The following is a 23899-nucleotide window of genomic DNA, read 5'->3' as shown; positions in this document are numbered from 1 at the left end:
TCCTAGAAAAGGGAAGACCTAGGGATTAGATATTGGGGTTCCCGAAAAGAGAATCTGAGGATACAGTCTATTGAGGCCCTGCAGTGCGTAGGGAGAGCAGTCTGTCAGCGAGGGAGGTAGGGCTTCTTCTTCCCGTCCCCCGCCCCCTCCCCGCCCCAGGTGGAGACTGAGGGTGGGGTTTCCCCCTGTGGCAGTGGGCGGGCAGCTGGAGGCCGGGGCCGGGCCGGGGGCGGGGGCGAGGTGGGGGCTCTGGGCTGCCGGGGTGGCCGGGGACACACAGTAGCAGCGGCCACCGAGGAGGGAGCTGCGCCGGAGCCCCGACGGCGCCTCGCTGCATGGAGCTGGGCCGCTGAGAGCTGTCCTGCCCGATAGCCTCTGATCACCCAGAGACCCTGGTGTCCGAGGCGCCCAGCCGGGTCTGTCCTGTCGGCCTCGGGGCGTCCAGCTATGGAGCGGTGTAGCCAATGCCATCGTCTCCTCCTGCTGGTACCGCTGGTTCTGGGGCTGAGCACGGCCCCAGCCTGTGCAGGTAAGAGTCCGGACTCAGGCCAGGTTGTTGGAGGCAAGCTCCCGGACTCTGGGGAGGAGACACCTGATGCTCAGGGTTGAGAAGGGGCGTCAAGGGTCCCGGCTATCCCTGAGGTGACATGGGAAGGGCAGGTAAGGCTGAAAGGTAGAGGACCACCTTAGAGAGAGCCTTGAGTGGGGCTGGATGCTTGGTCCTCATGGAGAGCTGAAGATGGCCAGGGCCAGTCTGGTCCAGCCCGGTGCTGGGATGGGGGTGGAAGTGGTAGGTATCAGTGGTGATGGGTAAGGTGTGTGGGTTGTCTGTTTCTGGGCTCTGAATCTATATCTTTGGGGCAAGTGAGGTGTCATTGGGTCAGAGTAGAGACTAGTAAGTTGGGAAAAAAGGTACACCTCAACTGTCTGTCCGGTTGGCTTCTCCGCCTGCGTCTCCCTCCCCCTCCTTGTGCCCTCGATGCTGCCACGCGGCTGGCTCTGGGGAGCAGTGGGGCCGGCTGCCAACAGGACGGCCGCTGGACAGGCTGGGATCAGGTGTCTGAGGCTGGAGCCAACTCTTAGCATTCCTGACCTGCCCCTCCCCCTCTGGCCAGCCGGGCTCCCCTAGGACCTGGTGTCCACAACCCCAATCTTTTCCTCCTTTTTCCCAAGACCCAGAAATTCTGGCTCATAGGAGAAGGGATTTGGTGTCAGAGAGGTGGGGACTGAAAGCACCTGGATCCTGGGCAGGCCTGAGCAAGCCCCCAACTCTGGAAACACTGGGGGCTGATTTGCATATAACTTGACTATTCATTTCTTCTCCTCCCTCTGGAGAGAAAATAGTCTGAATGGCAGCATGAAGGAGTTAGATTTGATTACATAAAGAGCTTTCAAGATGAGAGGAGTGTGAGACCCAGAGACAGGAAATTGAAGTGTATGATGTCTGTAGACTCTCAGAGACTTTCTTGGGGAAGGAGACCCATTGGCATGGAGACAGGGGAATGGCTGAGATGATTCTGTCTCTTATTTTGGGACTGGATGAGTGGAGGTGGGACTCTATAGGGAAATGGGTCACAGTGGAATTCGTAAGATTAAAGAATGAGGCATATTTGGGGCCAGAGGTAAAGTGGTGGGGGTGATGGGGCTCCCAGTAGGGAGTTTGTAAGGCAGATATAGGGAGGCCAGGGGGAGGGGGGAAGTGAGGCAGGTATGTGGCTTGAGGTGGGAAGGTTGTGGGCAGACCTGCCGGTAGGCCGTCTATAGGACCAAGCTGTACTTTCCCGGGGTTTGGTGGAGGGTGGGGGCCTTCTGAGGTCTCCTTGGCCTGGGGTCTCTGTGAGTCTCTGTGTCTCTGTCTCACTCACTCCCTGTTTCTCAAAGCGGCCCTTGTGTGTCAGTGTTTGCGGAGCAGCCACACGTGGGGGCCGGGCTTGGGCGGGGGCTGGGGGGGGCAAGTCCGTGGTTTCCCAGCTCCTGGACTCAAAGGGCCTTTTCTCTGCCTGCCCACCTCACCTCACCCACCCCACCCAGCTCTGCTTTCCTGATTGCTCTGGCCCCTGCCCTGCCCCACGCTTCTATGAACGTTTTGCTGGAACTCTCTTTGGGATTTTTCCAATCTGGAGCTGATGATGTGAGCTCTGTGTATATCTGGGGGCAAGTGAGCGAGAGGTGCCTTTTGCCTTTCAGGGAGTTTGAGCCTCAGAAAGCTGATATTCTAGGTGGACAGGGCTGGAGAGGGTAGCAGGGCAGGGTAGAGGTTCCAGGTGTGGGGAGCTTGCCTGGGTTTTGGGCAAGGACTCTGATGGGATCCACAGATGTGTGGCTCAGAGCCCTGGACCTGCTCTGGCTCTGCGTGGCAGCTTCAGCACCCCCCCCCCCAGCCCATCTCCCAAACCAGGGGGCACAGGCTCCTGGGCTGGCTCTTTCTTGTATCTCCTTCCCCAGCATAGGCAGCATTGTCCCCACTTCCTCAAACACAGGATTTATAGTAGCTTGAGGCCGCCTCCCCATAGAGCTGCCTCTCTGCTCCCTCCCTGGTGCCCCCACCCCCCTGTACCTTCCTTGTGCAGGATGATTGATTACCCAGATGTTGTTTGTGCTGGAGGTGGGACAGAGGCCAGAGACCCTGAGACTGAGAGATACAGAAAGGGAGTGAGACAGAAGGAGAAAGACAGGGAAAGAAAAAGATGGACAGAATGTGAGGGAAATGGAGGAAGCAGAAGAAACAAGGAGACCCAAAGACCAACAGATACAGGGACAAAGATTAAGAGAGAGAGAAAAGAAGGATGGAGAGTTGAGAGAGACATTAGAAGAGACAGATTCATAGGCTCTAAAACTGTGATAGGGAGACAGTAAGAGAGGGACACTGGGAGGGGAGGAGTGGGTCTGGAGTTGAGTACCTGCAAGTGCTGCTTTTCTCTTGTCCAGGTAACTGTTTCCCATCCATTCAGGCCCCTACTTGTCTCCATTCTAATGCCCTCCTGAGGGTGTGTTCCTCCCCCGACCCTCAGGGACTCTCCCAGGTACACCTCCTGTGGATGTGCTCCGGGCCCTGAGGTTCCCCTCCCTTCCTGATGGTGTCCGGAGGGCAAGAGGCATCTGTCCAGCTGATGTGGCCTACCGAGTTTCCCGACCTGCCCAGCTCAGTGCACCCACCCGCCAGCTCTTTCCAGGTATGGGTGAAATGGTGGGGTTGGGAGATCTGTGGGAGGCTGTGCAATGGCACCTGGGATCAGACATCAGAAGGGAAGGGGCCTGTGGCTCTCATGGCCTCTCACTCCACCTGCGTGTGTCCCTTGGGTACCAGGAGGTGTTCCCAAAGATTTCTCTCTGAAGACTGTTGTCCGGACTCGGCCTGGCCTCCAGGCTCCCCTCCTGACACTCTACAGTGCCCAGGGCGTCCGGCAGCTGGGCCTGGAGCTCGGCCCACCTGTCCGCTTCCTCTATGAGGACCAGACTGGGCGGCCTCAACCCCCATCTCAGCCGGTCTTCCGAGGCATCAGCCTAGCAGATGGCAAGTAAGTCAGTTTGCTCCTCTGGTCTGCCTGGCCCACAATTTCAGGAACTCCCCTCTAGCTGCCCCAGACCTTACCGCCTAAACTGAGAAACCTTGCTGACTCTTTGGCCAAGCCTCACCTAACCACTGCCCAAACTCCAGCCATTTCCAGCCCAGAGTCTGGGCTTTAGAGTTTGCATTCTTGCTCTGTATATAATACTAGTTTGTATCTTGGGCAAGTTACTTCACTTTTTTGTGCCTCAGTTTCTGTGTCTGTAAAATGGGGAATTGTGAGAATCAAATGACAAAATGATCTCATGGTGCTTGGCGCATTATAAACATTCAATAAATAGTAGCTATGTTGATTACTGGAGCCCTGGTGGTGCAGTGGTTAATATCTTGCTTGCTAACCAAAATGTCAGCAGTTGGAACCCACCAGCTGCTCCTTGGAAACCCTATGGGGCAGTTCTACTCTGTCCTGTAGGGTCACAATAAGTTGGAATTGACTTGACGGCAACGGGTTTTTGGTATTAAGATTACTAGGGGGCAGTGGTGGTTCACTGGTAGAATTCTTGCCTTCCATGTGGGAAACTTGGATTCGATTCCTGGCCAATGCACCTCATGTGCAGTCACCACTGGTCTGTCAGTGGGGGGCTGAGTGATGCTATGATACTGGACAAATTTCATTGGTGCTTCCAGACCAAAACAGACTAGGAAGAAAAACCTGGCAATCTACTTCTGAAAACCAGCCGGTGAAAACCCTATGGATCTCAATGGTCTGATCCACAGCCCATCATGGGAATGGCACAGGACCGGGCAGCATTTTGTTGTGTTGTCCGTGGGGTCAGCATGAATTGGGGGTCGGCATGAGTCGGGGGCCGACTGATGGCAGTTAACAACAACAATTATGATTACTATATTATTACCATTGGTTTCAACTTTTTCATTAACTGCTCCCCTGAACCTACTGATTTTCAGTAAGTTGCTTAAACCTCTTTCCCCATGACCAGGTGGCACCGTGTGGCTGTGGCTGTGAAGGGCCAGTCTGTCACCCTCATTGTTGACTGCAAAAAGCGAGTCACCCGGCCCCTACCCCGAAGTGCTCGTCCTGTATTGGACACTCATGGAGTGATAATCTTTGGTGCCCGTATCCTGGATGAGGAAGTCTTTGAGGTAACCAGAGCAATCAGAGAAAGAAGTGATTTCTGATCTCATGTATTACGTCCATCCTCCTTCTGGCCCTAGTACTCCATCTTTCCATCCCTTAGCACTTCTTTCCCCCTCTCATGAACTTATTTCTTGTCTCCAGGGCCAATTTTCTCTTTAGGAGAACTAGGTGTCCACTACATGGCAGGGCTGTCCGTAGCCAATTACTTTGTCATTCAATCTTCACCAGTTCACTCATTCACCCATCCAGCCCTTCAACACACCTGTCTATCCATCTTTTCGCCTATTCACCCACCTACCCCACCACCCACTCACCCATCCATCCACCCACTCATCCATTCACCACTCAGCCACCTACTGATGCTTTTGGGCATGTATCCACCTTCCCACCCACCCATCCTTCTTCTCAACCACTCCTTCTTTCAAATCATCCGTCCATCCATCCATCATCTATCCTTGCATCCATCCGTCTTCTTCAACCCATCCATCAATAGATTCACTTACCCATCCACCCACCTATCCTTCCACCCACTCAACCACTCCCTTCTTCAGTCTATCCTCCTACCTCCTTACACACCCACCCACCCATTCATCCACCCATGTATTCACTCTTACCCACCCACCAATCTGCCCATCTCCCTGAACCTCTCATCTGTCTACCCCCAATCCTCTCATACACGCATTCATCACATATTCATTTATTTACCATCCATTGAGCCTCTCATTCAGTCATGCATTCTAGCCCCCTCAATTCAACCACCCAGCCATCCACCTATCCAACCCTTCAGCCCCCTCATCCATCCTTTTACCTATTCACCCACCAACCCCCTGTGCACACATGCATGTATCCAGCACCCACCCACCTAGCCAGTCAACATTTTGTGAATATCTGCTGGCCCAGTGCCAAAGAGGGAAACCCTGGTGGGGTAGTGGTTAAGTGCTACAGCCACTAACCAAAAGATAAGCAGTTTGAATCCACCAGGTGCTCCCTGGAAACCTTATGGGGCAGTTCTACTGTGTCCTATAGGGTCACTATGGGTCAGAACTGGCTCGATGGCAATGGGTAAGGTAAGGTAAGGTAATGCCAAAAGGAACACAGAAGAATAATATAAGGTTTCTGTCATCCCGAGGAGCTCCTAGTTTGTCTGTGGAGATGAGGCAATATTCCTAAACTACAGTACAATGCAGAGTGTTCTAAGTGCCGTGTGTAGGCACAAACAAATGCCATTGGAATTCAGAAGCAAGTTCCCCCTTTCCCATTTTCCAGGGATTCTGAGAATTCTCATCGTTACAGTCATTGGCAGGTCAAGGCAGCTGAGGTTGGGCCACTCTGTCCAGGAAAACTCTGTGAAAAGGCCCATGCATTATCCCAAGGGGCAGGGGGTAGGCAAAGTGTGTTGAACTTGGAGTTGACAGGCTTGGATTCTAGTTTTGATTCTGGCACTATGAGTGACTTTGGGTCAATCATTGCCTCTTTGAGCTTCCCTTAATGGAATACATCTGAAAAATGGGCATAAAGTTCCTTGTCCTACTGGCTTTTGCAGTTGTTGTGAAGATCCAGTAAGCTTATGGATGAGAAGGTCCTTTGAAAACTGAAAAGGGCTGTGCACATGGGAGGGCCAATAATGACCTTCTTCCACTACATAGTTTTACTTAGGACTGGCCTCCTACCCTTTGTGCCTTTTTCTCTCTCTGAAGTCTTCTCTGCCCCCATCCATTGGTGTTCTTTCCTCATGTCTCTGTAGGGTGATGTCCAGGAACTTGTCATTGTTGCGGGGGTCCAAGCTGCCTATGAATCCTGTGAACAGAAGGAACTGGAGTGTGAAGGGGGCCAGAGGGAGAGACCTCAGAACCAACAGCATCACAGAACCCAGAGATCTCCAAAGAAGCAACCATCAAGACTTCATAGGCCACAGAATCAGGAACCCCAGCGACAGGTGAGGGAGATGGGAGAACCCCCAACCACAGCACACCCCAGGAAAGGAAAGATGTGCAGACATCCTCCCCAGGGGAATTTCCCCCACAGTTCCAGAGCTTCCCATCCATTTGGGGCTACCATTCTCCTCTCCCTAATTCTCCCTTCCCAACCATAGCCCCTTCTCCCCAGTTCTCATCAACCTTTTTATTTTCGTATAAAAATAAAAAGTCGTTATGAAAAATTCATAGCTGGGAGATGTGTCCCCTGCTTGTGTCTCCTTGAACTGTGTCCTTGGGTTTCCCATCCCTTCCTTGAATTAAGAGATTGAGAGAGAGTCAGAGAAGGGAAGACTTGGAAAGGGAAGATGGGAGGGCAGAGTAGGGGAGAGACAGAAACAGGGAGAAAGAAGTTGAGATAGTAATACCAAAGAGGAGAAATGGGGAAGCAGTAGCAGATAGAGAGAATCCCCAAAGGGTGGTGGATCTGCAGAAGTGTGTGATGGGGGACCCAGTCTCTGGCCCCTTGCAGATGGAGGTACAGGGTTAGGGGCTGTGGTGGGGGGAAAGGAAGGGAGATTCTGGCTTGGGTGGGGTCCAGATGGTTAGGGTGGCAGATGTGATATGGGGTCAGTGGTCTGAGGATGGGAGGGTCAATCTCTTAATTATGTCTACTTCTGTGCCACATGCGGGACCCACTCCCCCTTTCCCACCTCTCCCGCATCTCTCTTCTGACCCCCAATCTCTTCTTTCATTCTCTACCCACTACTTCCCAACTCCATGCCTCCTCTGTTTCCTAACTCCCACACCATCTTTTCATCTTCCGCTCCCCAACCTTTCCCTTCTGGCCTTCCAATTATCCTGTCCCTTTCCTATCTTTTCCTCCTCCCTTCCCTAATACCAGCCCACTGAGTCTTTCTACTATGACTACGAGCCCCCCTATTATGATGAGATGACTACGGGGACGACCCCTGATTATCAGGTAAACCTGAGGGACCTCTTCATTTCTCACCTTCCTTCTACTACCCCTTGCAAACATCTCCTATGACACCTCTCTTCCCTCCCCAACCTGTGGGGAGAGACACCATATATTTAGGTTATAGGGGCTTACTTACTTATTGCCCCCTCCCATGTCTCTCTACTGCAGCGGTCTTGGAGCCCCAACCACAGGGCTTCCCCTTCCCCCAGGGGGCGCCGGACCCCTCCCCGAAAACCTACCCCACCTGCCAAGAGGTCAGCAGCCCGGCAGGCACCCCCCTCGCCAGGCCGGAGGCCCACCCGAGTTGGGGGCTCTGGCGCAGCACGGGGCCAGCCTCCCCCCTCCCAGCGCCCATCTCAGCAGGCAGCTCCCCTCGCTGCCCAGGGCCCCTCCAGGACCAGAGGCAGTGGTTACCAGCAGGTAGAGCTGGGGCATCCAGATCTCTGCCCCCAAACCCTTTCATCCTCGGAGATTCATTCTCCCTGAACTGTCCCTCCTCCAAAGGGGCTGCAAGATCTGAGATTTCCCCCACCCCCCAGCATGGGACACACATTGCCCTCAGGGAGGGACAGATGCTGCTTTGCCTCCCCTCAGGCTAACTCCTCTCTCCTTCCTTCCCTACCCCATGCTACTCTGCTTCTCCCCCTCCCCTTGGGGTTAGGACCTTATCCCAGGTGAAGAGGAAGGAATGCTGGAGTCAAGCCCCTTGCCACCCCCTGAGGAGGTAACTCCATCGCCTGTCCTTGCCCAGCTGGGGGCAATAGGTGTCTGTGACCCACTCCCCTTGCCTCATATTGTCTTGATGAACCAGCCCCTTCTCTGGCAGGAGGTTTCTTTGTCATATGCATTTATGGTTTTCTGGCTTCTGGTCACTCCAGACCTATGGATGTGCTTGTTTCTCTAAGTACAGCCATTTTTTTTTTTTTTTTCAGTGTCCATGTCTCCTTCCATCACTGATTCCAGAGTAATCTCTTCTCCATATTGGTGTTAAATTGTTGAACTTTATATATCTTATTTCCATTCCAGGAACCTGTTTTTGTCCAATGCTGTCACTTTTTCTCTTCTCCCAGTCTCTCTATCCATCTCTTTGGTCATTTCCTGGGCTCCTTTGTCCATCATGTGTCCATTTGTCTACTCTGTGTCCAACCCTCTGGCCACCCTTCATGTCATCTACTGCCTCTTCCCACCTGGCCCATTTTCTGGACATCCCTCCCCATTCTGAGCCTTTGATGGCTAGCTATCCCCTTCCTACATGACAATTCCCCTTGCTTTTCTTGGGACTCCAGTCCCAGTTACCCTCAGAGTCCTTTGGGTTAGAAGGTGTCACCTCTTGGGGTCTAGGGAAAACCTCATCTCAGCCCTAATGCCACCATCTACCCTCTTCCCACCCTACCCCTGGGGAAGGAGCAGACAGATCTCCAGGTACCCCCAACAGCTGACAGATTCTTGGCAGAAGAACTTGGGGAGGGTGGCACAGACGCCCCAGAAGGGCCCTACGATTACGCCTATGGCTATGGGGACGATTATCGTGAGGAGACCAAGCTTGGCCCTACCCTCTCTGCGGAGACAGCCCACTCAGGAGCCGTAAGTGAACAGAGCTCCTCTTCGTTCTTGACCTCTGGTGGGAGCTAAAAGAATTGCCTTTATTTTTTTTATTTCAGATATTTCATATTTAGAAATTCCATTTTATTTTTTCTTTCTGTTGTTTTGATCATTGCCTTTGGCTGTAAGCTCCTTTTTCTTCGTGGTTTGCTATTTTCTGTTCATATAAAATGTATATGTTGCTAGAGAATATTATTTCTTGCCCTCCCTTGCCATATGTCTTATCCTTGATTCTTGTGGATACCTCTGCCCAAGGCAACTGGGATTTTTTCTTCTTTTTTAACTCCACGGCCACTTCCTGTTTTTCTTGACCACTTCCTTCCTGTCTCAATCAAGCGGGATTTCATATAGCTTTTGATCAATAAGCCCCTACCTTGTATCCATTTCCAGTCTGTCTCCATCATTTCTTCTTGGTTAAAACAGTTTCTTGTCCATGTTTCTGCCAAACGATCTAACTTTGTCTGACACTTTAACCTAGGGGTCATTTCCTATTTGTCTCTTTCTGTCTTCCTCCAGCCATGGTGTCCATCTTTGTGACTGTGTCAGACTGGACTGAAAGGGACTTATTATTTGTGTTTTAGCTCTATTTTTTCATGCCGTCTTGTGACAATTTCCTTTTAGAATAAGGCGCTTCCTGTGTGTCTCAGTTCATCCAAATCATAAAGTTTCTATTGTGGGCCTAGATATTTTTCATGGCAAATTCCTGTGTGTCCTAAGCTTGATATTTGTGTTTTCTGGAAGAATTGCCTTTCACTGTCATAATTCCCTTTCCAGGAGTCACTTTCTGTTTTGTGCATTTCTTTTCTTTATTGGTCATTGCAGTCATGTTGTTGTTGAAGGTCCACTTCCTGGATTCTCTTTTCTTGGCTGCTTCCTGTCTGTCCAACCACTTCATGTTTGTATAGTTCATTTTCTTACCGTCTTGGCCATGTTTAATTTTTCTTGGCCATGGCATCATTCTTGCTTCCAAGTATTTTTTCCCTTTGTTCTGCCTCCCTTGTTTCCTGTGTCTTTGACCACTTCCTGTCAGTTGGGATATTTCATATCTTTTTTACTTCAGCTTTTGCGTGCTTTGCAGTATGGCTGCCTCCCCTACCCTACTGCTTCATCCTATACCTGCCTTCTCTAATATTGTTACCCTTGACCCTTTGCTGCCTTTTTCTTCTGCTGCTTTCTGGATAGTCGGGGTTGATCTGGGATTTGGGAGCATTCAGAAATTGGAGATGGATGGGAGCATTCTGAAGAACCTTGGGGTGGGGTTGGGATGAATGACCTTCATTCTCTCTGTCCTTACCTTGGTTCTGGCCCTAGAATTGGGGTTGGACATCTGAGTGGGAAGTGTGGAAGGGAGGAAGCTGGTGGACTTGGAGTAAAAGTGAGGACCAGAGGAAAGGTGTAGGGCCCTGACTGGGGAGGAACTGGGGGGATTTGAGGCGGATTGGGTAACTGAGCCCCAGAGCTGTATTTTTTTCAAAAACCAGTGATGGGTCCTGGGTTTGGGATATCAGTATAGCCTTCCCCTCCAAATCTACTGAGAATATGGATAGTTAAACTCTGGGGAGCTTTTAATTTGTGAACCCTTAGAAATTCTCAGAAAAATTTTGTGCATAAGGGTATACAATTTTTCTTCTTCCAAAGAAAGTCTCCATAGCTTTCATCTATCAGATTCTCATATAGGTCCATACCCTACCCCCTCCCCCTGCCCCCCAAATAAAAATCTAACCATAACCTTAGAGAGATTCTTATTTGTTAGGTTGGGGAAAGGATGAGGAAATTGTTGGTTTCTTAAGCTTATAAGGATTCCTGGGGTCTGATGATGTTTGGGGGGACAGGGTGGGGCCCTCCAGAAGAGGGTTTGGGAAAATCAGAAGTTTGTAATCCCAGAAGGTCTGAAGACCTTCCTGGAATAGGCTCTCAGGGAGATGAGGAGGTTGTGTCTGCTGAGATAGGATTGGAAAGATGAGCTCAATGGGAATGAGGTGGGGGTGGGGGCGGGGTGGAGCTGAGGTCTACTGGGCAGGCCCTGGAGGTCTGCGAAGAGGAATCTTGGGGTGGGGTCGGGGATTTTGGGTGGGATCAGGGAGGTATGGAGAGGACCTGGGGATGAAGGTTGGAGTTGGGATGGGGACAGTCCTGGTGTCCTGGCTGCTCACAGGCCCCACTGGGGGTTACATGTGTGTCTCCCTCAGGCTGCCCGTGGACCCCGGGGGCTGAAGGGAGAGAAGGGGGAGCCTGCAGTGCTAGAGCCTGTAAGTCATGATGGTCACTAAGCTGAGGGCAGTGGAAAGAATTGAGGGAGGTGGGGCTAGGGGGTGGGACTAGTGGGTGCTAGCCCTATAGTTTCTGACTTTTAATCTTTGACTCCACAGGGTATGCTAGTAGAGGGGCCACCTGGTCCAGAAGGCCCTGCGGTAAGTCCAGCCATGACCTCTTAGCCTCCATTCCTTTCTCAGAGACCACCTCTACATGCTCATCTGTGCCCTCCCCACATATGTCCAGGCCTCCTCAGAATTTTGGAGTGTCCTTCCAATTGATTCCCAGATCTCTTCTGGAGAAACCACCTCTCAGCCACATATTTCTCTTGTATATGAACTCCCTGTTCACCTGCATCTGAACCTTTCCTCTTTTGTTCCTCAGGGATTGACTGGTCCCCCTGGCATCCAGGGAAACCCAGGCCCAGTTGGAGACCCTGGAGAGAGGGTAAGAGAGTATCTTGATTGGAGGGGCTGCAGAGGAGCTACTATACCCAATGCTGGGGGGAACCAGGCACAGTAATTCCTTGCTAGCTGATTGATGAATGAGGGGCTGTTGTGCTCCTCAGAACCCAGAAAAGAGGGTATACTTTGGTTAGGGAGGGGTGTAGTCTGGTGTTTCACCCTCATTTTTCTCTGTGAGGGGCAGTGTTCGGGAAAGATCTAGGGAAGTCTACATTTATTCATTTGAGAAGGGCTTCAAAATGATGCCAAGATCCTAATGTCCCCCCTGGCTGTCACCATATCCTTTTCATTCTCTTTCTCCTCCAGGGCCCCCCTGGCCGAGCAGGGCTTCCTGGCTCAGATGGGGCCCCTGGTCCTCCTGGCACATCCCTCATGCTCCCAGTGAGTTGTCTTCTGGGTTTTGGGAAGGGATGATGGGGAAGCTGGGGGAGTTGTGTTGCATCACCAAGAACCAGAGGGTCAGGAAGGTTATGAAAGAGTTTCTAGGGACCATTTACTCAAGGGATTTGTCTCTGGGAGTGGTGAATGAGGGACTCATTAGATGATCTAGAACCAAACATGGGTCTTCTAGAATCAAACTTGGATCACCTAGAACCATGCAGAAAACCCTATGTTTTAGGGAGGTCTAGAACCAAAGGAGACTCTTTCAGGAGGAAGGAGACAAGAGAGTGAGGAAAGGGCAGGAGTTGAGTTTCTGAAAATTTCTGTCATTGTCTAGAAGCCATTGGGAATGCTGGAGAAGGACAGGAAGGGTGCCCCAGAATGTGGGGATGGGCCAGAAATGCTGAATGAAGCTTCTGGTTGGGAGGGACATGTAAATTTTCTGGAAGAAAATCTGGACCTCCTTTTCTTTCTCCTACTCTCCTCCCCACCCCAAGTTCCGGTTTGGCAGTGGTGGGGGTGACAAAGGCCCTGTGGTGGCAGCCCAGGAGGCTCAGGCCCAGGCAATCCTGCAGCAGGCGCGGGTAAGTAGGGATGAGGGGATTATGGTGGTGGTGGGGTGTAGTGGGAAGGAAAGATTCTTGGAAGAGCCTGGAAGGATAGGTTGGGAGTGAATGTAGGGCAGAGAAGGTCTGAGTTGGTTTAAGGCTGAGGGGAGGTTGAGGAGAACATAAGGCAGTTGAAGAAGGTTAGACAGTGGGTGGGTGAATTTGGAGAGTGTACTGGGGTTGGGAGTTCTCCAGGGGCCTCTTCCTCAACTCTGCTGTCTCCTGCTCCCCTAGCTGGCGCTCCGTGGGCCTCCTGGCCCCATGGGATACACAGGCCGCCCTGGACCTTTGGTGAGTGAGTGGGTTTTGGGGTATGAGATCTTTTTGTGTGTGTGTGGTATGACATTTCTGAAAGGAGTTAGGCTGAAAGTTGTTTTGCTTCTTTTGGGGAGGGACTCTGAGGTCATTTTTGGGTGTGTCCTTCAACATGGCCACCCTCTATCCTCTCTTTTAGGGACAACCTGGAAGCCCTGGCCTAAAAGGAGAATCTGGAGACCTAGGACCTCAGGTGACCTCCCCCCCTCAACATCTGATCTCCAACCCAGTGTATCCCCCTATATCTATGCCCATTAACCCTGTCCCTGTCTCTCCCATCACTAGGGCCCCAGAGGACCTCAGGGCCTTTCAGGCCCTCCTGGCAAGGCTGGGCGAAGAGTGAGTGACCCAGGGGGTGGGATGGGAAGTGGGTGGGAGATGATTACTGAGCCTGGAGGACTGTGCCCTTGGCTTGCCCTGACACTTCTCTTGTACCTCCAGGGCCGAGCAGGTGCAGATGGAGCCCGAGGAATGCCTGGAGAACCTGGAGTGAAGGTAAAGAGCCTTGGGCCCTTCTCTGACATTAGTAGCTCCCAGCCCACATGGGTTCATTCATTTTTTGGGGGTCACCTAGTTTTCTAGGTTCCCCCACGATGCAGACCCTTCCCACTCAGGACACCATAGAGGAGGAGGTGAGATGAGAAGGACTGGTCCCTCATTCTGGCTTCCCTTTTTCCCTACAGGGTGACCGAGGTTTTGATGGACTCCCAGGGCTGCCTGGGGAGAAGGGACATAGGGTGAGTACACTGGGGGGTGGGGTATTGTGGGTGGGGTGGGGATTCTCTGTGGGGAATGGGGAAGGTAGGGGTCTCAAGGCAAAGCAGGAGCTCGATGAATGTAACCGGTTGGCTAATTGAAGAGGATCTGTGTCTGCCTATATCAGTGGCTTTGAGGCCTCTCTTACCTGTTCCCCCATTTTCCAGGGTGAGACTGGTGCCCAGGGCCTTGCTGGGCCTCCTGGCGAGGATGGAGAGAGGGTAAGTGTTGGGCAAGAGGGCAGGGTTCTGTTCAGGAAAGGTCTGGAAGGATGGGCTTCCTCACCATGTCCTCCTCCTGCAGGGAGATGATGGGGAGATTGGGCCTCGGGGACTGCCTGGAGAGTCGGTGAGTCCAGGGGTTGGTTTGGGTGGGGGTGCTTTGGGGAAGCAAGGGAAGGGGCATGGGCTTGAAAGGGACTCCTTTCTCACTCATGCGTGTTGTCTCCTCCCTCAACTCTGAACACAGGGGCCTCGAGGTCTCCTTGGCCCCAAAGGCCCACCTGGTGTTCCTGGACCCCCGGTAAGTGACTGTCCCTGACCTCTGACCCTGACCTTACCACCTGACCTCTGCAACTCTCTGTCCTTTCTGACTTGCCCCCCTCCATGAGTCCCAGTCCCCACTAGCTTCCTGGCCTCCACCTAGCCACCCTTCAACCTTTACCCCCAGATGCCCTTGGGGGGCCGTGTGGTACAGTGCTCCCAGGGCTCTGAGCACAGCCCCCAAAAAAAAATTCTCACGAAAAATAAAACAAAAACCCACAAACCCACAGACTCGCAGACCCACGCCCTGTGGATCTGGGCCAGCTGTTTGTCTAGGTTTGGGATGAGCTAGAAGTCTGACAGATGTAAGCCTGCCTGTCCCACTCCCTGGAATGACTGGCCTCTCAGAAACCACAGTCCCCTCCAGGACCTGGCCCCCCTTCCAGCCTGCTCACCTTCCTCTTGTGTTTCAGGGAGTCCGAGGCATGGATGGTCCCCATGGCCCCAAAGGGAGCTTGGTGAGTGATGGATAGGGGAGACCCACCTCCAGCCCTTAGCCCCTGAGATTCCCTGCCAAGGGTATGTTCCCTTTGCCCCCACTTGACCTGCTGCCTGCCTCCTGCTCTTGCCCTCTTAGCTCTCCCTGCTGGGGCTGAGCTCTCTGCCCTAGGTTTGTTCTGTCACCAGCTCCTTCTGACCTATGTGGTTGTCTGTTTCTAGGGACCTCAGGGAGAGCCAGGACCTCCTGGACAACAGGGCACTCCTGGGACCCAAGTGAGTGGCCCTGTCCACACCTCCCCAACTTCAGCGACCCCTGGGGCTTCTGCAGTGGGTCAGAGCTGGATGGGGGTCTCAGGCCCTCATTGCGCATGCTCTGAGCAGAGGAGGCTGGATGGAGAAGAGGGTAACTGATTTCTATGAGGCCCCCTCACTTCTCTCTCCTGGTGCATAGGGTCTCCCCGGGCCTCAGGGTGCCATTGGCCCCCATGGAGAGAAGGTAAGAGACTGAGGTGGGGGCAGGGGGTGTGCTGATAGTGGGAGTGCAGGAAGGTCCCTAAATGTCTGGCTGGGACTTTAGTTGTGATCAGAGCTGACTCCTCCAATGACCCTGAGTCTCTTTGTCTTCCTGCAGGGTCCTCGAGGGAAACCAGGGCTACCTGGCATGCCTGGCTCAGATGGACCCCCGGTGAGTGGGCTCCCACCTCTGATTCTAATTCTCCTCGGCCCTGCACCCCAGGGACAGACCTCTGGGCTCTGAGAGGTCACTGGTGATGCCTGCCCATGGCCAGTCGGCTTCATTAGGGCACAATGGCAATTTGAGTTGGAAGAAATATAGGGAGGGGTGCAGTGAAGGCCAGAGGCCAGAGATCACATTCTCTATCCTTTTCCCACAGGGCCACCCTGGGAAGGAAGGCCCTCCTGGAACCAAAGGAAACCAGGTGAGATCTTCCATGCCTCTTTCTGTCCCCTTAAGGAATCTCCACCCAGACCTTGAGGCCTCAAAATCCTTGAGATTTCCTTGTCTGATTGTTCACATGGCTTTGATGATATTTTCAATTCCCAGGCCCTGTGTCCCCATCCAGACTCCAATGTGTTGTCCTTCCCATTTCTCCCACTCCTTGAGATCCCCACGGTGACATCCTGAGACCCTTTTATAAAGTCCTCTTTTTCTTCTTTCAGGGTCCATCTGGACCTCAGGGTCCTCTAGGATACCCAGGACCTCGAGGTGTCAAGGTAACTGACCACCAGGGTGGGGAGATAAAGGACTGCTGTCAGAGGAGTGAGATGGGGTCTTAGGAGCTCAGTCCCTCCATCTCCATCCCCTGATCTCTCTCTCCTCTACCCCTTTCTCTAATTCTAGGGTGTGGATGGAATTCGGGGTCTGAAGGGTCATAAGGGTGAAAAGGTAAGCAGTGTGCCCCCAACCTCCCAACATCTCTAACCCAGCCCCACACCAACTTTCCTGTCTGTCTCCTTTCCCCTCCTCCTTCCCTTCAACTTGCCCCACACTGCCCTCCAGCTCCTGAAATCTACCCTTCCACCCACGTTCTCTGTAACTCCATTTTAACCCCCTTAACCCTCCATCACCTGTGGTGTCACATCACCCCCATCTTTCTCAGGGCGAGGATGGCTTTCCTGGGTTCAAAGGTGACATGGGCGTGAAAGGTGACAGGGTGAGTAGAAATCCCTACATTGATCCCCCAACTCCATGCCCCAGTGATCCTCCACTCTGAAGTCCCCAATCACTGGCCTATCCCCTAAACACTCCTGACTCCCCAGCTCTAGCATTCTGTTCCTCTAGAACCTGATCCCCATAAGATGACAACCCACAGTCTGTCACACCGATCCTCCAATCACATGTCTCTTCCTGCCTCTCTGAGGCTTCCTTTCCTGTCCCCTAATAGCTTCTGGGACGCCTCCGTCCATTCTTAGCCTCACCAATGCCCACCTCTCCTCTCAGGGCCCACCCCCACCTCCAGTCTCTGATATTTACCTCTCCAACCCTTTCACCCAGGGTGAGGTTGGAGTCCCTGGTTCCAGGGGAGAGGATGGCCCCGAGGGCCCGAAGGGACGCACTGGACCCACCGGAGACCCTGGGCCCCCTGGGCTCATGGGTGAGAAGGTGATGGAGGGGGAATGAGGGATCTGTGTCTGTGTTCCCTAGGGAGGTGCAGTGAGGGTGGCCTGGGTGCTGGGTCAGGGTGGGCATGGGGGTGCCAACAGCTGAAGTCAGTGAGTCAATCAAAGGCACACTTTTATTATACTCCCTTGTATATATACAGCACTTTCTGGGCATCGATGATCGGAGGGAGAAGGTATAAGAAGTCAAGGAACAGCCCTTGTCATGAGGAGTTTATAACAGATTGGTGAAGACGAGGCACACAGGCCCTCATAGAATAATGCGGGCCAAGGGGTCAGTGCAATGCAGAGGGAAAACATGTACCCAGAGCAGTAGGGGTTCTGAGAAGTGTCAAACAGGTGAGATTGGAGATCTTTAGAGCCAACTCTTCCTGAGCACTTACTCTGTACAAGGGCCTGTGCACAGACTAGCTCATTGTAATAAGCCTATGAGGTAGGCACTATTACAGTCCCTGTTTTGCAGATAAAGAAATGAAGGCACAGGGAGGTTAGGATACTTGCTGATCACATAGCCCACGAGGGGCAGAGTCCAGATGTGAGCCCAGGCAGTCTGGCGATAGAATTCCCTATTCTAACCACTGGTCCATAGCTGTCTTGGCAAGGCGGGCCTGGAAGCATGAGGAGGAAGGGGTGCATGTTGGGGGAGCTGGGGTGGTACCCAGCATGGTGTGGAGGCCTTGGTGGAGCAGTGTGTGCTGGGGAAGATGGCAGCTGAGGCTGGGAGGCAGGCAGTGGTGAGATCAGAGTGGGCTCTGAAGGACATGAGGAAGCGGCACACTTTCAGGGAGCCAAGATCTGAGCATTAGAGTTGGGGATTATCTACTCTCAGGAAGGAAAGATTGCAAAGGCCAGGGGCCAGGCAGCTGGAGGGGCTGGAGATGAGGAGCCAGGGGCTGGGGTTTTGGTGGGAAGTGTTGCTGGGCTGGGGATGGCTTCCACCTCTGAGGGTTGGGGTCTCCAGAAAAAAAAAAAAAATTTTTTTTTTTTTTTGCGGGGGGATGGATCAAAATCTGTGGCTCCTCTCTCCTAATTGTTCCTGGTTCCTCTACAGGGCAAGCTGGGCATTCCTGGTCTGCCTGGCTACCCTGGACGCCAGGGTCCCAAGGTGATGTGATGCCCCATTTGTGCCCTTCCTCTACCTTCTGCCTTCCCTGACTCCCAACTGAAGTAAGCTCAGACTGACAGAGCAGTGGTGGACCCTACAGAATTCAGTACACAGCCATTCTACAGACGAGGAAACAGAGGCCCAGAGAACAGCAGGGCTTTGTCCAAGGCCATCCAATTATTGCCAGAGCCCAAGTCTCCCACACTGCTGCCCCCATGGCTTCTCCTGACCCCTTTGGCCCTTCCTGGGTCCTCCCCCTTACTGACTTCTTAATTTTTCCCCTTCTCCACCCTCACCAGGGATCCCTGGGATTCCCCGGTTTTCCTGGAGCCAGTGGAGAGAAGGGAGCCCGGGTAAGCTGGAGTGAGGGGTCGGGGGGAGGGAAGGGCAGGGTGAGGTTTGAAGGGGGCTCCATGGGAGAGCCATTCCCTGAATGACTGTTCTCTCTGCTTCCTTCCCACCAGGGCCTGTCAGGGAAATCAGGGCCGCGGGGAGAACGAGGCCCCACAGTAAGTGTATTGAGGAGAAGGACAAATGGCTCAAGATCCAAAGGGAGTGTATTTGGATTGTTCTGACGACTCCCCTTCCCTCTCTCTAGGGTCCTCGGGGTCAGCGAGGGCCCAGAGGAGCCACTGGGAAGTCTGGAGCGAAGGTCAGTGGTGCTCGTGGGCTCTATTCTATCCTCCCCCTTCATCCCTAGCTCACCCTTAACCCCTCTGACCTCTGAGGTGGCTAGAAAGCAGTTTCTCCCACTTCCTGACTCTGTTTCCCCCACAGGGAACATCAGGCGGTGATGGCCCCCACGGCCCTCCCGGAGAGAGGGTGAGTGTGCTTTGGAGTCTCCCTGTTCCCCAGTGCACCCCAGGGAGACTGAACAAAGCCAGCTCCCTCCTCACCTCAGGGAAGAAGCTGTGTTTCCCTGCCCAGCCCGCCATATCATTCTCCTGACTCAATCCATCTGTCTGTAGGGTTTCCCTTCCCAGCCCGCCATATCATTCTCCTGACTCAATCCATCTGTCTGTAGGGTCTCCCTGGACCTCAGGGCCCCAGTGGATTTCCTGGCCCCAAAGGACCCCCGGTAAGCTGACCTCTGACCTCTGACCCACCTTGGTTCTGTCACCCCTTTTTCCCTATCCCCGTTCTGAGCCCTGAGTTCACCTGACATCTGAATGCCTTGCAGGGCCCCTCTGGGAAGGACGGGTTGCCGGGACACCCAGGCCAGCGAGGCGAAGTGGTAAGTGATGCCCCTAATTGTCCATCTGTGGTGGCCCCCTCAGACTCTCAAACCCCAGAACTGCTGGAAGGCCTACCACGGAGGTTCCCCTGGCAGAGTGGAGGGCACCTGGCACAGCCCAGACCCACAGCCAAGGACTCGGTGGTAACCTCTTTTCCTCCACAATGTCTGCGGTTCCTCTGACCACTCTTTTCTATTTCCTTCTCTTAGGGTTTCCAGGGGAAGACTGGCCCCCCTGGCCCCCCAGGGGTCGTGGGACCTCAGGTATATCTGTTCTTGGAGAGAATGGATCCCAGATGCTGGAATTAGTCTATTTGCCTGTCTTCCCCCTTCTCCAAATCACATAATCCTGCCAATGCTTTGCCTGACTCAGGTCTCTGGGGCTGGGGTAATGATGGAGCTGGGATTTGGGGCCAGGATCCTGAGTATCTGTCTGGTTCTGGGGTCAGTTCCCATCTCCTGGCTGGGAGAAGAGGCAGTTCCCCAACAGGACCACAAGGTGGCACAGTCACTCCACTCTGGGGAAGAAAAATGAGCAGTGCCCAGGGGGGACCCCAGGAATTCCCCAGCAGCTTTGGGGCAAGGATAAAGGGGTTCTAGAGTGGTGTGAGTGGAAGGGACTGGGGATATTTTACGGTGGCCAGGGCTGGCTTTTTGAGCAGACAGTGGGGCAGAAGGTGTAAGTCTGGGGCCTCTCTGCCCGTTTCACAGGGAGCAGCAGGAGAAAGTGGACCCATGGGGGAGAGAGGCCACCCAGGCCCCCCAGGGCCCCCTGGGGAGCAGGGGCTGCCTGGGACATCTGGAAAGGAAGGAACAAAGGTCAGTGAGGAGCCGGGCGGAAGTGAAACTGGGGGACCGGGGTTGGGGTGCTGAAGGGAACAGGTAACTGGGAGTCTGAGGGGGCAGAGAGCTCTCTGCCCAATTTTAGGACATGGCTGTGGCTCATCATCTCTCCTTTCCTTTTAGGGAGATCCTGGTCCCCCGGGGGCCCCAGGGAAGGATGGTCCCGCTGGTCTGAGGGGCTTCCCAGGAGAAAGAGGCCTCCCAGGCACTGCTGTGAGTTTGACCCCAAACCTGACTGCTTGTAACAAGCCACCGTGTACCCCGACACCCTCAGCATCACTTCCCTATCCCATATCTGGCCTGTCTCACCTCCCAGACCCTCCTGCTTCCTTGGATGTCTCTTGGACCCCTCTTTCTATGACGTCCTACCTTACCGTCTCACCTCTGTTGCCCCAAATCTCTGATTCACAGGGTGGACCTGGTTTGAAGGGGAATGAAGGTCCAGCCGGTCCTCCTGGCCCTGCAGTGAGTCTAGAGTCCCTGGGGGGGGGGGGGCGGTGGGGAGGAAACAGAAAGGGGATGGGTGAGGAAGGGTGTAGAGAGGTGTCTGGATCTAGGCAGGGGCTGTGGGGCTGGGAAAAGGGAGTCCAGGGTCAGGCAGGATGCATCTGATGGGCTTTTCTCTTGGGAACTACAGTCAGGGGTCCTCTGGTATGGGTGGGCTGGAGTCTCCTTCCTGAAGGCCTGACTTCATGTCCCCTTTCAGGGCTCCCCTGGGGAACGAGGTGCAGCAGGATCGGGGGGACCCATTGGCCCCCCAGGACGCCCAGGACCACAGGGCCCCCCTGGAGCAGCAGGAGAGAAAGGTGTCCCGGTGAGTGTGTGGGGAACCCTAGGAAGGGACACTGGGGAGGGGTCTGTGAGCCGAGGAGTGATGGGTAACAGAGAACTTCCTGTGGAGGTGTTGAGGGTGAAGGTTGCCTTCAGGCCATGACTCCTTCTTTCATTTCCTATAGGGTGAGAAGGGCCCCATTGGTCCTACTGGTCGTGATGGGGTCCAGGGTCCTGTGGGGCTTCCTGGTCCTGCTGGACCCCCAGGTGTGGCTGGTGAGGATGGAGACAAGGTGAGGGAACATCCAGACCCTGGGCCCAATCTTCCTTCCAGCTGAGGTCACTCATCTGGACATGACCCCTGATCCCTGTCTTAATATTCTCTACACTCTCACTGTCTTTCCTTTCTCCAATATCTCATTTGCCTTTTCCTCCCAGGGTGAGGTGGGAGACCCTGGACAGAAGGGCACCAAAGGGAACAAGGGTGAACACGTAAGTGTCCATGACCTTTGACTTTTAACCTCCTGGCCTAAACCTATGTCCACCTAGTCTCTCTCCCTGTCTTGGTGTTTCTAACTCTGTTCCCCCCCCACTCCCCTGCAGGGCCCTCCTGGACCTCCTGGACCCATTGGTCCTGTGGGGCAGCCTGGCACAGCGGTGAGTGACTGATGACACCTGAGGCCTTAGCAGCCTTGAGTCTGTCCCTAATTTCCCTTCTGCCCTTGGGGGTGGGGGTGGGGTGGGATCGGGGGATCTGGGCCTGGTGTCCAGCCCTGTGTGGGGTTTGTGGATAGCGGAGACTTGGCCCATGACCCACAATCTCTGTGTACTTGCCTCTGGTCCCCTTCAGGGAGCAGATGGGGAACCTGGAGCTCGGGGACCCCAGGGACACTTTGGAGCCAAAGGTGATGAAGGAACAAGAGGATTCAATGGGCCTCCAGGACCCATTGGCCTACAGGTGAGTTGAGAGGTGGGGACTAAAAGTTGGGGTCAGAATGGGACTGATGTCTGCCCTAGACCCTGCCAGGACTGAGAAGCGGGGAGAGGACTTGGGGGCGGGGGGCGTGTGGGATCTCATTTGGTTCTTTGATGTGTACACCTGCACAGGGTTTGCCAGGCCCCTCTGGGGAGAAGGGAGAAACTGGAGACGTGGGCCCTATGGTGAGTGCGACCCCACTGATGGGGTGTGACCCCTACTGACCCTAAGCCCACCTACTAACCACCCCCTCCTGCCATCCAGCCTCCATCCGAACACCCCATGATCACTGAATGTCCTAACTGCCTGCTGCCCTTGCAGCCCCTCCTCCTTTCTGCTGAGGACTCTGCTCTCTGCCCCCTACCCTCTACCATTCGTCCTTGTCCACCACTTTCTTTGTCTCATTTTCTTTCCCCATTTCTGATGTATCTGTTCTTCCCTAGGGACCGCCTGGCCCCCCAGGACCTCGAGGCCCAGCTGGACCCAATGGAGCTGATGTGAGTCTTCTCGGCCTTTTGTTCCTTCAGATCCTTGTGGCCAATCAATCCCTTGCCTCCTTTTCCCCAGACCGTAAACTCATCTTAGAGAAGTCACTGAGCTCTGGGAAGGTCCCCCACTGACTCACCGTCTTTTTTCTGAGGGACCTTAGGGTCCTCACCCAGGCCTCTGTCCTCTAAACAATGACCCTGCTCCTCTTGCAGGGTCCACAAGGTCCCCCAGGAGGTGTTGGGAACCTGGGTCCCCCTGGAGAGAAGGTAACTGGGAAGGGGATAAATGGATAGGTTTTGGGGGGAAATAGGGTTGGACTTGTGCCAATTTTGGCTGAGGGGCAGAATAGAATGACATGTAGGGGGACATTGGGGTATTTTTCCAAAAGGAAGTTTTTGACCCCAATCTCCTTGTAGGGGGAGCCAGGAGAGCCAGGATCCCCAGGGGTCCAGGGTGAGCCAGGTGTCAAGGTGAGTGATAACACCCACATGCCCTCAAGCCCACCCCCACTGTTCCTGCGAGCCTCACTGAGCTGGAACCCCTCCTCTCCTCCCTAGCCCAGGAGTCTCTGCTTCTGGCCATTGTCTGCTGGCCTGGCCCTGGGTTTGAGGGAGCACAGTTACCCTTTCTTTGAAGGGAAGAGGGGCCAGGGGACTCCCACACGGGCTTCCCCTTCTGTGTGCTTCCCTAGTCACCAGGAGAGGACGTGGGGGAGGCTTGAGGGGGTCTTGAAAGCAGGGGCTGCATCCCCTTCACTTCTTGGGTTCACCTGTCCCCTTCACTTCTCCTCCAGGGTCCACGTGGGGACCGTGGGGAGAAAGGAGAGTCTGGACAGCCGGGTGAGGCAGGGCCACCAGGGCCTAAAGGCCCCACCGGCGATGACGGCCCCAAAGGGAACCCTGTGAGTTTGAGGGGCTGAGAGGAGGGCCTTGTAAATGGGAGACCTGGGAATACAGGTGTGTGGGAGTGTAAGCACCTTGGAGTGTTGGGGGCCCAAAACTGGGGGATGCTTGGGAGGGAAGCTCTGGGAATGGGGTCTCCTGGATCCAGAATCCAGAGAGAGAGAAAGTGAGAGATACCCCCTACTTAGAGCCTGAAAAGCATTAGAGGCATGGAGTGCGTGAGAAAAGGGGGTGTAGGAGGCCCCTTGCTGGGGGGCGGGTAGGGGGCACTGCCTTTTGAGAGGGAAATTGTGACATGCCTATGGGGGTCTGTGTTGGCTTTGGGTGGGCTGGGGGCTGTGAGCCTGACCTCTGTTCTCCTTTTGAGTCAGGGTCCTGTTGGTTTTCCTGGTGACCCTGGCCCCCCTGGAGAAGGTGGCCCTCGGGTGAGTCTTACCCAGGGAGGGGAAGGGAAGAAGGGGGGGATTCTATGGAGGGCCAATGGGCGTGGGTGTTTGGAAGCTGTTGAGTATGGCAGAGCAG

The 23899-nt window shown here is 54.0% G+C and overlaps 1 protein-coding gene across 1 annotated transcript in view; it reads left to right on the top strand.

Annotated features, from left to right (window-relative positions):
- The first annotated feature begins 436 nt into the window (after nt 1-436).
- Nucleotides 437-23899, top strand: part of COL11A2 (collagen type XI alpha 2 chain) — a 29589-nt gene continuing 6126 nt past the window's right edge. The window contains exons 1-52 of the mRNA XM_049875152.1: nt 437-529; nt 3024-3173; nt 3308-3518; nt 4507-4669; nt 6409-6600; nt 7482-7559; nt 8218-8280; nt 8961-9140; nt 11348-11407; nt 11528-11569; nt 11796-11858; nt 12182-12256; nt 12754-12840; nt 13099-13155; nt 13319-13372; nt 13465-13518; nt 13621-13674; nt 13863-13916; nt 14103-14156; nt 14239-14283; nt 14404-14457; nt 14891-14935; nt 15138-15191; nt 15370-15414; nt 15550-15603; nt 15812-15856; nt 16098-16151; nt 16279-16323; nt 16538-16591; nt 16933-17040; nt 18109-18162; nt 18462-18515; nt 18627-18671; nt 18761-18814; nt 18940-18984; nt 19187-19240; nt 19343-19396; nt 19607-19660; nt 20108-20215; nt 20363-20452; nt 20651-20704; nt 20946-21053; nt 21196-21303; nt 21449-21502; nt 21614-21667; nt 21861-21968; nt 22118-22171; nt 22430-22483; nt 22688-22741; nt 22892-22945; nt 23269-23376; nt 23749-23802. Of these exons, the coding sequence (XP_049731109.1) occupies nt 448-529; nt 3024-3173; nt 3308-3518; nt 4507-4669; nt 6409-6600; nt 7482-7559; nt 8218-8280; nt 8961-9140; nt 11348-11407; nt 11528-11569; nt 11796-11858; nt 12182-12256; nt 12754-12840; nt 13099-13155; nt 13319-13372; nt 13465-13518; nt 13621-13674; nt 13863-13916; nt 14103-14156; nt 14239-14283; nt 14404-14457; nt 14891-14935; nt 15138-15191; nt 15370-15414; nt 15550-15603; nt 15812-15856; nt 16098-16151; nt 16279-16323; nt 16538-16591; nt 16933-17040; nt 18109-18162; nt 18462-18515; nt 18627-18671; nt 18761-18814; nt 18940-18984; nt 19187-19240; nt 19343-19396; nt 19607-19660; nt 20108-20215; nt 20363-20452; nt 20651-20704; nt 20946-21053; nt 21196-21303; nt 21449-21502; nt 21614-21667; nt 21861-21968; nt 22118-22171; nt 22430-22483; nt 22688-22741; nt 22892-22945; nt 23269-23376; nt 23749-23802 (3852 nt within the window). The 5' untranslated portion in view covers nt 437-447. The remainder of the gene's footprint in view (nt 530-3023; nt 3174-3307; nt 3519-4506; nt 4670-6408; nt 6601-7481; nt 7560-8217; nt 8281-8960; nt 9141-11347; nt 11408-11527; nt 11570-11795; nt 11859-12181; nt 12257-12753; nt 12841-13098; nt 13156-13318; nt 13373-13464; nt 13519-13620; nt 13675-13862; nt 13917-14102; nt 14157-14238; nt 14284-14403; nt 14458-14890; nt 14936-15137; nt 15192-15369; nt 15415-15549; nt 15604-15811; nt 15857-16097; nt 16152-16278; nt 16324-16537; nt 16592-16932; nt 17041-18108; nt 18163-18461; nt 18516-18626; nt 18672-18760; nt 18815-18939; nt 18985-19186; nt 19241-19342; nt 19397-19606; nt 19661-20107; nt 20216-20362; nt 20453-20650; nt 20705-20945; nt 21054-21195; nt 21304-21448; nt 21503-21613; nt 21668-21860; nt 21969-22117; nt 22172-22429; nt 22484-22687; nt 22742-22891; nt 22946-23268; nt 23377-23748; nt 23803-23899) is intronic.

Source organism: Elephas maximus, chromosome 1, assembly GCF_024166365.1.
Source record: "Elephas maximus indicus isolate mEleMax1 chromosome 1, mEleMax1 primary haplotype, whole genome shotgun sequence".
Lineage (NCBI taxonomy): Eukaryota > Metazoa > Chordata > Mammalia > Proboscidea > Elephantidae > Elephas > Elephas maximus.
The sequence above is the reverse complement of the archived record's forward strand: the minus strand, read 5'-3'. Positions and strand labels throughout refer to the sequence as shown.